The 12,293-nt window shown below is 42.5% G+C and overlaps 1 protein-coding gene across 1 annotated transcript in view; it reads left to right on the top strand.

Moving 5' to 3' along the window:
• The window catches only part of stpg4 (sperm-tail PG-rich repeat containing 4), a 52,685-nt gene extending 48,950 nt beyond the window's left edge, over positions 1-3,735 (top strand). Inside the window, exons 7-8 of the mRNA XM_080199826.1 lie at positions 3,465-3,502; position 3,735. Of these exons, the coding sequence (XP_080055952.1) occupies positions 3,465-3,502; position 3,735 (39 nt within the window). The remainder of the gene's footprint in view (positions 1-3,464; positions 3,503-3,734) is intronic.
• Positions 3,736-12,293: the final 8,558 nt, after the last annotated feature.

The raw sequence follows: 12,293 nt of genomic DNA, 5'->3' as shown, positions 1-12,293 counted from the left end.
TGTAGAATGCAGGCAGCCGGATATCAGTCTGAAGAACAATGCCCCTGTGAAGGCAATTATACATTCCCAATACCATATTGCCCACCTTTCCGGTGGGCATTACCCAGTAAACATTAATATAAATCAGCCACTAATCATTGTGTCATTAACTCCAGCCAATAACAATACACATCATGACCTAAGGGGATTTCATTTGTTATTAAATTACGGATGTTGCCTCCCTTCTGTTGCCCAGCAATATGGGGTGCTGGACAGTGAAACGATTCCCACTGATTTGAACCCATGTGACTCTGGTCCAACCCTGAGAAATTCTTTATGTCTGCTTGCCACCTGCTTATCTCTCGGAGTTGGATGACCCTATTTATAAGGCTAGCATTGGTAGCCATCTCTATTCCCAACCACTGCTGATAGCATTTCTGCTTTCAGCGAATCTATTGTTCCTTCCCTCTCTCTGTAATTTGTCACTGACTGAAGTTTCACAAAATATAACCAAAAGCAAAACACATCCATCTTGTAAATTCAAAATATATGTTTTAAATGAGAAATATTTGTTAATTATGCGGAGCTGTCATCGATGGCAACAGCCCTGTCTGGCTTACATTCCAATAATCCAAGATCATTCATTCTAATGTTAGTGTCGTGTTGGTGTTCGTAAATCTATGGTTATGTGTTTATTAGCCTAATTTACACCCCTACACCTGTAGGGGTAAGTGGGTGAGGGTGGGTAAGTTGATAGTTGGACTGGGGGGGAGTTAGTTTTTACCGCAGTGTGTCGGGCCGGGTTAAGTTAGAAAATCAGTTGGGTGTTCAGCAAGGTAGTAGGGTCGGGGGAGGGGGGCTAATTGCATCAGATCAGTGGTGTAGTTAAGTCTGGCCTGGGGGAGCAGTAGACTGGAAGTCAAGTCAAGTTGGGGGCTAGTTGAGTCTGATCAGTAAGGGAGGGTAGTCAGGTCAGGCATATAGTCAGGTGGTTGGCGGGACGGGATAGTTGGGAGGGGTTGGTGGGTGGGAGGGAGGGATTTGGTCAGGGAGCATGATGGGGTTCAGTTGTGGACTTACCCAGATGTTAAGTTTTAACCTGTCTGACATTTCCTGAATAATTATTCAGGTAAGTAAATTAGAACTGTCCAAGTCTTTGTCTTCAACTCTAGTTCAAAGTCGGAGACTTTTATGGAGGATCCCAGGGAGCACGGAAATGGCTGTTTGGAAATTCAAATCTCCTGAGAAATTCCCACCTAGGTCCATGCCTCATTTTGATATAATTTATTATTGTCACATGTATTAGTATACAGCGAAAAGTATTGTTTCTTGAGCGATATGCAGGCAAATCATACCGTTCATTGAGAAGAAAGAAGAGAGTGTGGAATGTAGATTCACAGTCAGAGTTAGGAAGTAGAAAAAGATCAACTTAATGCAAGGCGGGTCCATTCGAAAGTCTGAAGGCAGCAGGGGAGAAGCTGTGTTTGAGTCAGTTGGTACATGTCCTCAGATTTTTGTACCTTTTTCCCGATGAAAGAAAGTGGAAGAGAGTATGCCCGAGGTGCGTGGGAGCCTTGATTATGCTGGCTGCTTTTCCAAAGCAGCGGGAAGTGTAGACAGAGTGGGAAGCTGGTTTGATGGACTGGGCTTCATTCACAATCCTTTGTAATTTCTTGCGGTCTTGGACAGAGCAGGAGCCATAGCAAGCTGCAGTACAACCAGAAAGAATGCTTTCATTGGTGGATCTGTAGAAATTGGTGAGAGTTGTTGTGGACATGCCAGATTTCCTCAGCCTCCTGAGAAATTAGAGGAATTGGTGGGCTTTCTTAACCATAGTGTTGGCTTGGAGGGACCAGGACAGGTTGTTGATGATCTGGATGCCTAAAAACTTGAAGTTCCCAACTGTTTCTACTTTGCCCCCATTGATGAAGACTGGGCATTCTCTCCACTATGGTTCCTGAAGTCGATGACTATTTCCTTCATTTTGTTGACTCTGAGAGAGATTATTGTTTTCGCACCAGTTCACCAGATTCTCTTTCCTGTACTGTGTCTCATCATTGTTTGAGATTCGACCCACAATGGTGGTGTCATCAGCAAACTTGAAAATTGAGTTGGAGCCGAATTTGGCCATTCAGTCAGAGATATATAAGGAGTACAGTAAGGGTCTGAGGATACAGGTTATGGAGCACCGGTGTTGAGGATGATCGTGGAGGAGGTATTGTTGCCTATCCTTACTGACTGTAGTCTATGGGTTAGGAAGTCTAGGATCCAGTTGAAGAGGAAGGAGCCAAGCCCCAGGCGATGAAGTTTGGAGATGAGTCTTGTAGGAATAATGGTGTTAAAGGCTGAGCTGTAGTCTATGAATAGGAATCTGACATAGGTGCCTTTGTTAGCTAGGTGTTCCAGGGTTGCACGTAGGGCCAAGGATGTGGCGTCTGCTGGGGACCTCTTGTAGCGATAGGCAAACTGTAGTAGATCCAGGCAATCTGGGAGGCAGGAATTGACTTGTGCCATGACTAACCTTTTGAAGCACTTCATAATGATGGATGCCAGAGCGACTGACCGATAGTCATTAAATCACGTTGCCTGGCTTTTTTTTTAGTACCGGGATGATGGCCATCTTCTTGAAGCAAGTAGGGACTCAGATCAGGGACTTTAACAAGGTCCTGCTATGCATCTCCAGTGGTGCATCCAGTCTCTGACGCTCTGGAGAATGGAAGATTTGGCTCAACATGTCAGCCACATAAACTGTTGGTTTCTTTTATGAATAATTGGTTTGCCTTGTTACATGATCTATGACAGATTGAATCTGGTCCAATATAGGATGGGCTGCTGAGCCCTATACAACAGAAGCTCATTAATTTGTTCTCTCAGTTGCCCTAAGGTAAGGATAGGAATATTATCTAAGAATTCTGCTCCAGCAGAATCAAATGGATAAGCATCCACTGATGATTGTTGGGAAGTGCTACATGATAGTTAGATGAGGAAAGTATAAGGCTAGGCTGTGTTATTTTTATGATTTATTAGCTACCCAACATTTACTTTTATGTTGTACTAGAGGATTTAAATTTTTAAAAGATTTTTTACTCCATTCTTAAAGTTACAAAGCCAATGCTCACAGTGGACTGGACAAACCTGAATCCATTCCTTTCTTGCTCTGAAAATCAAATTCAAAATCCAATTGAATCCAATTCAAGGACCCCACAAGAGACATAAACTAGATCCAAGCTGACAAGATAAGGCATTGAACCCATCTTGGGCTTGATCTGACACTTGATCTTAGCCAAAAGGCTGACCTTTGCTACCCTTAAAATCATACCATTAGCCTTTAGGAGAGGAAGGAGGTACGCGTGAAAATTTGAGAAATAAAATTTGAGGATTAGATTTTTTAAAGGGATTTTTTTCCAACAAATTATGATATAGTGGCTTAGAAAAGATTGTCCTTTCATCTATCGGTGGTTAATCTACATTTTATGTGTTAACAGAAAACACCAGGACCAGGAGACTATGACCCTATCAGATGGTAGTCATGATGTGGATATGCCAGCGTTGGACTGGGGTAAACACAGTAAAAAGTCTGACAACACCAGGTTTAAGTCCAACCGATTTATTTGGTAGGAAACTCACAAGCTTTCGGGTTTGTCCCTTCGTCAGGTTCACCTGACAAACCCGAAAGCTTGTGAGTTTCCTACCAAATAAATCGGTTGGACTTAAACCTGGTGTTGTCAGACTTTTTACTGTGTTTATCCTATCAGATGGACCAGAGCTGCTTACAGCCTGCACTATTACCAATTAAACACATAAACTGCTTAATATCTCAACTCCCTAGAGATTTTGATCAACTTTAAATACATGTAGTTTCACTCACCACAGTTTCCTGAGTGTGTTACTAACTGAGATTGCACACTTAAGTAAGAATGCATGATGCAAGTGAACAAAATGGCCGCCAAACTGACAAAAATAGTTCCTGAGTTGAACAAAATGGTGGATGAATCAAAGCTCCTTTGCCCAGTTACCTAAAGTGCCACAATATAAATGAGGAAAAAATGTTAGAGTACAACAACAAGGACATTATGCTAAATATTTATGAAGTTGCCAGTTTTGGCTCAAATAGTAGCAACTTCCCAATTGCCCTTGGAGGGCAGTTGAGAGTCAACCACATTGTTGTGGCTCTGGAGTCACATACAGGCCAGACCAGGTAAGGAGAGCAGATTTCCTTCCCTAAAGGAAATTAGTGAACAAGAGGGATTTTTCTGACAATCAACAATGGTTTCATGGTTATCAGTAGATTCTTAATTCCAGATTTTTTTTAATTGAATTCAAATTCCACCATCTGCCATGTTGGGATTTGAACCCAGATCCCCAGAAACATTAGGTAAATTTCTGGATTAATACTCTAGCAATAATACCACTAGGCCCATCTCCCCAGAAGTGAGAATTATATTCTCACCTCTGCATTGGAGTCTCACTCCAGCATCTCAGTCACAAAATCTGGACTGGCACATCAGTGTAGTACTGAGGAAAATATTTGTTAGAGGGATTACCTTTCAAATAAAATGTGATGTAATGGAAGTGTTCAAAATTATGATGGGCTTTGAAAGAATGAATGAGGGGAAACTTTGCTTGCAGGGGAATAGATTTCAGATTTGGTAAAAGAACCTGGGGTGTATGGAGATTAGTTTCATGCAGCAAATCGTTGTGATCTGGGATGTATTGGAATGAAAGATGGTGGAAGCAGATTCAATTTTTCAAAAGGAGAAAACAGTTTAGACAATATTCTTATTTCTTTATTTTACTGGCTTTTCCTTCTGGAAGGACTATTGGGAAGTGGAGTTCTTATCATATGCCAGAGAAGGTAGTTTTTTTTTCATGGGATCTTGGCATCGCTGGCTAGACCAGCATTTATCACCCATCCCTAACTGCCCTCCATTTCAGAGGGCATTTGAGAGTCAGCCACATTGCTGTGGCTCTGGAGTCCCATGTAGTCCAGACCACCAGGTAAGGATGTTAGATTTCCTTCCCGAAAAGAACATTAGTGGACCAGATGGGTCTTTACAACAATTAGCAACTGTTTCATGGTCATCATTAGATTTTTAATTCCAGATTTCTATTGAATTCAAATTTCACCATTGGGCATGGTGGAATTCGATCCTGGGTCCCCAGGTCTTGCCCTGTGGGTCTCTGAATTACAAGTCCAGTGACAATACCACTACGCTTTGTCACTGGACTAGTAATCGAGTGACCCTATTTTGGGGACTTGTGTTCAAATTCCCACCAAGGCAGATAGTCAATATTGAATTGAATAAAAAGTTGGAATGGATGACCATTGTTGGTTCACTAATGTCTCTTAGGGAAGGAAATCTGCTGTCCGGCCTACTCAGTTCAAGGGCAATTAAGGATGGGCAAGAAATGCTGGCCCAGCCAGTGATGCCCACATGCCATTCATGAATAAAAGAAATAAGGCCGGAAAGACTAAATGGCTTTCCCCGTGTTGTATGAATCTATGAATTTTCACTGAGATTATAAATGTGATTTAATACAAGTGAGTGAATTGTGGGAATAGGCAACTCTAAAAAATGTCCCTGACATTTCGGTGTGTATAACCATGACACTAAGGAGGTTATGCATCTACAATACCAGTACTAATGAATTATCTCATAAGATATGGATGTTAGTATCTAGCGTCTGATGTTTTAATGTTTATTCATGCACTCTGCTGAATTGAATTATCACTCAAAAAATGCTGAAGGATAGCTTCTGGTTTAAGATCTTACACGCTCTCTTCTATATGGTGACTAGCTGTCAGTCAAGTTTCTTATTTATAATGCAAGGTCTGTGCTGGAGTGAATGCAGGTCAGGGGTTCATTTATACTCACTGTCACAATGGGCACAGCATTTCTTATTTTTCTGGTGCCTGCACAGTCTCTTTGATGGAGCTGAGGTTGAAATTTGGAAGGTGCTTCAATGCGCTTTTGTACAGAGGAATACGTAACTCCTAATCACATTGCTGATTGCATTGGTTGCTATCTCGTGCCTCAATTCTAATTCAGTTTGAGTACCAAGGGATAATCGGCTGGGGTGTGAGGGAAACCTCCGTGGCATATTTGGATGGAGACAGAGGCAATTTTAACCCACAGGCTTCACTGATGGACTGACCTCCCAATTGTGTTATAAATCACTGCATGGCAATTCCACTAAATTACAAAAACAGTTCCTAATTGAAAGTGCATCGGCTTTTTTCACATGAGTAAAACAAGTATTAAATACCAATTTTGTCTGTTCCATTGATGTTAGAGTTGCACTGTCTTGAAAGAGATTAGGAGTTATGAAGACCTTCTGGATGTCTAATGGGTGGTGCTAAACAATTTGGAAATGAGTCAGAAAGCTGGAATTCTTCCAGTAATATGTCAATTAATTTATCACCTTTCTCCTAAATTTCCACCCTATCTTAAGAGAAAATGCTGGAAAATCTCAGCAGGTCTGGCAACATCTGTAAGGAGAGAAAAGAGCTGATGTTTTGAGTCCAGATGATCCTTTGTCAAAGCTTTGACAAAGCAGCTCTTTTCTCTCCTTACAGATGTTGTCAGACCTGCTGAGATTTTCCAGCATTTTCTCTTTTGGTTTCAGATTCCAGCACCCGCAGTAATTTACTTTTTTCCACCCCCATCTTCCCTGACAACACTGTCGCTTTCATACCACCAGGGAGCTAAGTAGCCTAATATGTGATAGCAAGAGTAATCAAGTCATTTTCTCACCGGAATAGCAGGTCCTCCAGCAGAAAAAATAATAAGGGTCAATTTTCAGCTTGAGTGCTTCCAGTGCAGAGTTTCAACGATTTAATTCTAATGAGCAGCATGTCATGGGAGCTGCGGGTCGAATTTCCAGTCAGTCTCATTGCCTGTCCTGGTGTTTGTAGCAGAGAGTTAAACTTGTGGGAGTGCTATTCAGGAAATCACAGGCCCTTCATTGGAATGGACAGAAAATCCAGGGGCTCAATTTTAACCCACCGTGTTCTGATGAGAACTGGGTGGGAGTTGTTGGCACAGTGGTTAGCACTGCTGCCTCACAGCTCCAGGGACCCAGGTTCAATTCCGGCCTCGGTGACTCTGTGAAGTTTGCGCATTCTCCCCGTGTCTGCGTAGGTTTCCTCCGGGTGCTCCAGTTTCTTCCCACAATCCAGAAATGTGCGGCTTGGCCATGCTAAATTGACCTCAATGTCAGGGAATAAGCAGGGTAAATATGTGGGTTACGAGAATAGGGCCGGGTTGGGATTGTGGTCGGTGCAGACTCGATGGGTTGAATGGTCTCCTTCTGCATTGTTGGGGTTCTATGGATTGAATAAGTGGCCTTTACCGTCTCATTCCCACTGGAAACTCCTTAACCATCATTTTTAACAGTCACTGCAGCTTGGTGATTGATGCCCTGTTGGGAAGCAAGCAGTTTAATGATGAATTGGAACCCCATTGCCCCAATTGGGTTCTGATTACAATTTAACCAAGGAGATGAGTGGAAAGCCAGTGGCCATCAGGTGAAGGAAGGTTGGCAGCGATCGAAATGGAAAACGTTCCTGTGTGGGAACAAGAGGAACGGAAATGCTGTGACACCATCCTGAACTGCAGCCCAAAAGTTACTCCCGCTCATGGCTAAGCCTTCCTTTCTGGCTGCCTGGGTTTCTTTGAGGTTTCCCTTGCCCTGACTTCCAATCCACATCACACCCTGGTTTCTCTCCCACTTCCCATTGTCCGACCTCAGCTGTCCCTGAATCTTTTTGACCCTATCCCATCCTGGACCACGTTACCCGATATTGTAAATGGTTCCCTTTCCCCAGCCACTGTCCCTCTTCCTCTCAAAACTGCTGCAACCACTTCCCTTCTAAAATAAAACATACTCTTGACCCCTCTGTCCTTGCAAACTACACTCTCTTTGCAATCTCATAAATCTTCACCCCTCCCAAATCCATGCATAGCTTTCCTGGACATGATGCACAACCTTCCGGTCAGGTTTCCAACCCTGCTGAAATATTTAGAAACCTCCCTGATCAAAATGACAAATTAAATTCCTTTTCTTACCACTCAAAGTTCAGTCAAAGCTTCCTTGAGCTCCTGTGAATTATCACTGACCCCTGACATTTGGGTCAGTTTGGTGATAAATTTGTGACATTATTGAGGGAAGCAGCTAGACTACTCACCCAGAAACTCAGCGAATGTTCTGGGAGGACCCGGGTTCGAATCCCGCTACTGCAGATGGTGGAATTTAAATTCAATAAAAATAAATCTGGAATTGAGAATCTACTGATGACCGTGATTGTCGATTGTCAGAAAAACCTATCTGGTTCACTAATGTCCTTTAAAGAAGGGAATCTACCATCCTTACCTGGTCTGGCCTACATGTGGCTACAGAGCCACAGCAATGTGGTTGACTTTCAACTGCCCCCTGAACTGGCCTTGCAAGCCACTCAGTTCAAGGGGTAATTAGGGATGGGCAATAAGTGCTGGCCCAGCAAGGGATATTTGCATCCCAGGAATGAACCAAAAAAAAAGCTTGATGCAGATTGCACATTAAGTCTGCATTGAATTTAACTCAAGCTGTCACCTGTCATTCCTGTAACACTCCAGGCGACTGTAATTGCAGCTAAGTTCTTGCACTTAACAGGAAATAGCTGTGGGAAAGCAGGGTGCGTGTGTAAGTCTATCCCTGCGGTTATTTCTCACCGAGAGATCATTTGTAGCTGTGAAGATGAAATCTTAGATGAACTGAGCGATGCAGTGCTAATAGGGTGGCAGCTCTGTATCCAGATTACCAGCTGTACTGTTTGTGCCTCTGCCAACGTTCCAATTAAGATCACATGGCAGCACCGAAATAGGCTCTCATCATACAAACATCATACTCCAGAATAAAGAGCAAACTTGTACTCAATAAATCATAACATGCTTTTGCTATCTCAGTGTTGCCTGAGTTTGGCAGTGTTTACTGATATAATACATGGTGCTCCAAAGGCTTCGGGAATCAGGCACTTACAATATTTAGACAATCTTTGTCCTTGTACTCGCTTTGTCTTTCTCCTTTTCCAAGTCCCTGTACCTTGCTTTGTTCTCTGATTGTTTTTGTGTCTCTTTATTTTGCTTTTCCTAAGTGTCAGGCTTGGCTTGATGGTAACCCCTTTTGCCTTGGGGTCCAAAAGCTATGGGTTCAAACCCTGTTTCAGAGACCAAAACATTATAGACTTTGCTGCCATTTTAGTGCAATACTGAGGGAATGCTGCACTGACAGAGGTGCCATTTTCAGATAAGATAAACTGAGGCCCCCGTCTCCTCCGGTGGAAGTAAAAACCAGCAGCATTCTCTGGAGAGTTATGCTCAGTATAGTCAATATTTCTCCCTCCATTAAAATCATTAAAAAACAGAAAATCTGGTCATTTATCTCATTTCTGTGTCTGGGAACTCATTCAGTGAGATTACCACTGTGCCACTGTTTCCCCAAATTGGCAATTAACCAAAGCTCATAACTAAATCACTAATTTCCCTGTCTGTGTGGGTTTTCTCCAGGCTCTCCTGTTTCCTTCCACAGTCCGAAAGACTTGCTGGTTAGGTACATTGGCCATGTTAAATTCTCCCTGTACAGGTGCCAGAGTGTGGCGACTTGGGGATTTTCGCAGTAACTTCATTGCAGTGCTAGTGTAAGTCTACTTGTGACACTAATAAATAAAGTTAAACTTAAATGCCTTTCAAAAAAGATAGTTAAAGTGTTGGAGTTATACGGCAGTCTTTAGAAAGTCATATTATTGTCGGACAGACATTTGGAGGGGTGCTGGGGGAGGTGGTACTGATGGTGGTCATACCTCAGAGTGTGGAAGTTAAAATGCTCAGATTGAAGTTTCATAGCTTGGAAGCTAAATTGTGTGGCAGCTAAACTGTTCAAATTAAAGTTTCATGCCTTCTCTGTAACACTAGTGGAAAAAGTCTATCAGCTTGTAGACCTTCAAAGGAGTCGATGCCTGCTATTCAGCAAGAACATGCTAATCTTCATCTGCATAGGCCCCATAACATTCTGCTTTGTGGCCTTCACCAGAGGGTTGGCAAGACCAAATTTTTCTATAACAAATACCAAAGGCAAGATATGGGGATATGATATGCAAATGAAGGATTAGCAGGAGTCAATTTTTCATTGAATGAGGAAGGGCGAAAAGCCAGGATTGAATTGGCGAATGTGTATGCAAATAAAGGAGATTGCTGTGATTGACTATAATTGCTAGGTTATTTTTCTGTAACTTCAGAAACATTTACAGGCCAACAGTATGGTGGTTCTCCTTGTGCACAAGTCATTAAAGGCCTCATATTGGATTATGCATGGTGTTGAGCACTGTTTGTCCTCAAGTCAATTAAGAGTGCCTAAGGTTGCTGGTACCCAGAGTCTCTGACAAGAGCTTTAGTGCAATACTGCCACTGCGTGCTCAAAATGATTTTATTTTAATGCAAAAGCGACAGTAAACTGCTCATTAAATCTATTACATAACAGGCAGGAAATAAGCGTGATCAGATTTGAAACAAGTTGATGCTTTTGATCATTACTGATAAAGCTTTAGTTGTGAAGGAAAAAGAAACAGTTGTTTGACAGAATTTGTCATCCATGTATTTGAACAACTGTTGGTATTATTTCTGCAGTGAGTTTTCAGGCAAACCACACTGCTGGAGTTTCCACCTTTCCAGGTTTGACCTGGAATCTCCAGGGACTGAGATCTCAGACAACCGCCGCGTGGAGAAAAACCATCAGGACATTAAAAAAGATCGGGGTCAGAATTCTCCAACCTTGCCTGTGGCTGGGATTCTCCAGACCCGCTGCTGTGAATGGAGATTTGGCTGAGCACCAAATCCTCCGCTCTCACTGCCAGTAGTAGCAGGGCATTTGAGACCAGGAAATTTGGCGTTTTATTTTTGGTCAGTTTCTTTGAGTATTTCCCTTTACCAGATTGAGAAACATTTTGAACCAGGAAAAGCAAAAGATTGCTGTTTGGTTGACAGTCAAATATCAACCAACTGGGTAATGAGTCTTTCTGCTTTCCACTTGGCATGGGAAGGCAATACGCCACAAGGATGGATGCGTTGGCCAAGTAATGGCTGGAATGTGGGGAAAGTTATGTGATGAAGCCGCCAGGAATACATTTAATCACAGGTGTCCAGCCTACATGCGGAAAATACATTGAGGTCACGCTGCTCCTGTGTTATTAAGTAAACAGCAGTTCAGGACTTTTTCACACTGTGATGGATAGGGATGCATTCTGGACACCTTCACTGAGGTTTTACCAAGATGGTTACTCCATAGTTTTACTCAAAGCATCCTAAACCAACACGAGTTATAAATTGGCCAAGATATTGGTGTAAAAATAAATTATAGAAACATCTTGAAAACGTTAGTTTTACAAAATGTCTGAATTGGACTCTCTGGAACATTCATGGTACACTACAATCAAAGGACCACTAGAATTTAACCCCATTGAAACAAGCTGTCAGACCCAACCATGAGCCAAGATACATCACCAATAAAAGGCTTGTTTTTAGTTCTTGACACATCCAGGGTGGCAGAGTGGCACATAGGTTAGCACTGGTGCCTCACAGCATCAAGGACGTGGGTTTGATTCTGGTCTTGGATGACTGTCTGTGTGGAGTTTGCACATTCTCCCCGTGGCTGCGTGGGTTTCCTCCAGGCGTTCTGGTTTCCTCCCACAGTCCAAAGATGTGCAGGTGAGGTGAATTGGCCATGCTAAATTGTCACATAGTGTTCCAAGGTGTGTAGGATTGGAATCCAGGATCTTTTTAGAAACTAGATTACTGGGGTGGAGGTGAAAGAGAAGTTTGAGTGAGGAGAGAGCTACTGGAGGCAAAAGATAGAGAGGGAGAAATGAGAAGATAGGAATAGGATGGCATAGCTGAAGAATGAGAGGCATCATTTAAAAAATGGTTGACATAGTGAAATTAGTACACTTCACTGGGGATCACCATCCATAGAATATAGGAACAAAAACAAAGATAAAATTATTTTTAAAAATAATCTCTCTCAGGAATAATGTGGTACAATTTTAACAAAATAGACACATTTTAGTTGACCTTCATGCAATAGATCCAATTAATGGTAAACATATCATCAAGGCCACGTCTCCCGCTGGTGGGTTTTTAGATGGGGGGACGTTGGGAGAGAAGTGTCAAATGGAAGGGCCAGGATTTTATCTGGATTCCTGCCTGCTCTGACCTTGCAGTAATTTTGCGCTGGGGCAGACAAGGCCTCAGATGGGCCACACACACTTATCCCACTCAAGGTCC

Source organism: Carcharhinus amblyrhynchos, chromosome 12, assembly GCF_965287045.1.
Source record: "Carcharhinus amblyrhynchos chromosome 12, sCarAmb.v2.hapA, whole genome shotgun sequence".
In the NCBI taxonomy this organism is placed as follows: Eukaryota; Metazoa; Chordata; class Chondrichthyes; order Carcharhiniformes; family Carcharhinidae; genus Carcharhinus; species Carcharhinus amblyrhynchos.
This window is presented reverse-complemented; position numbering and strand designations above follow the sequence as displayed.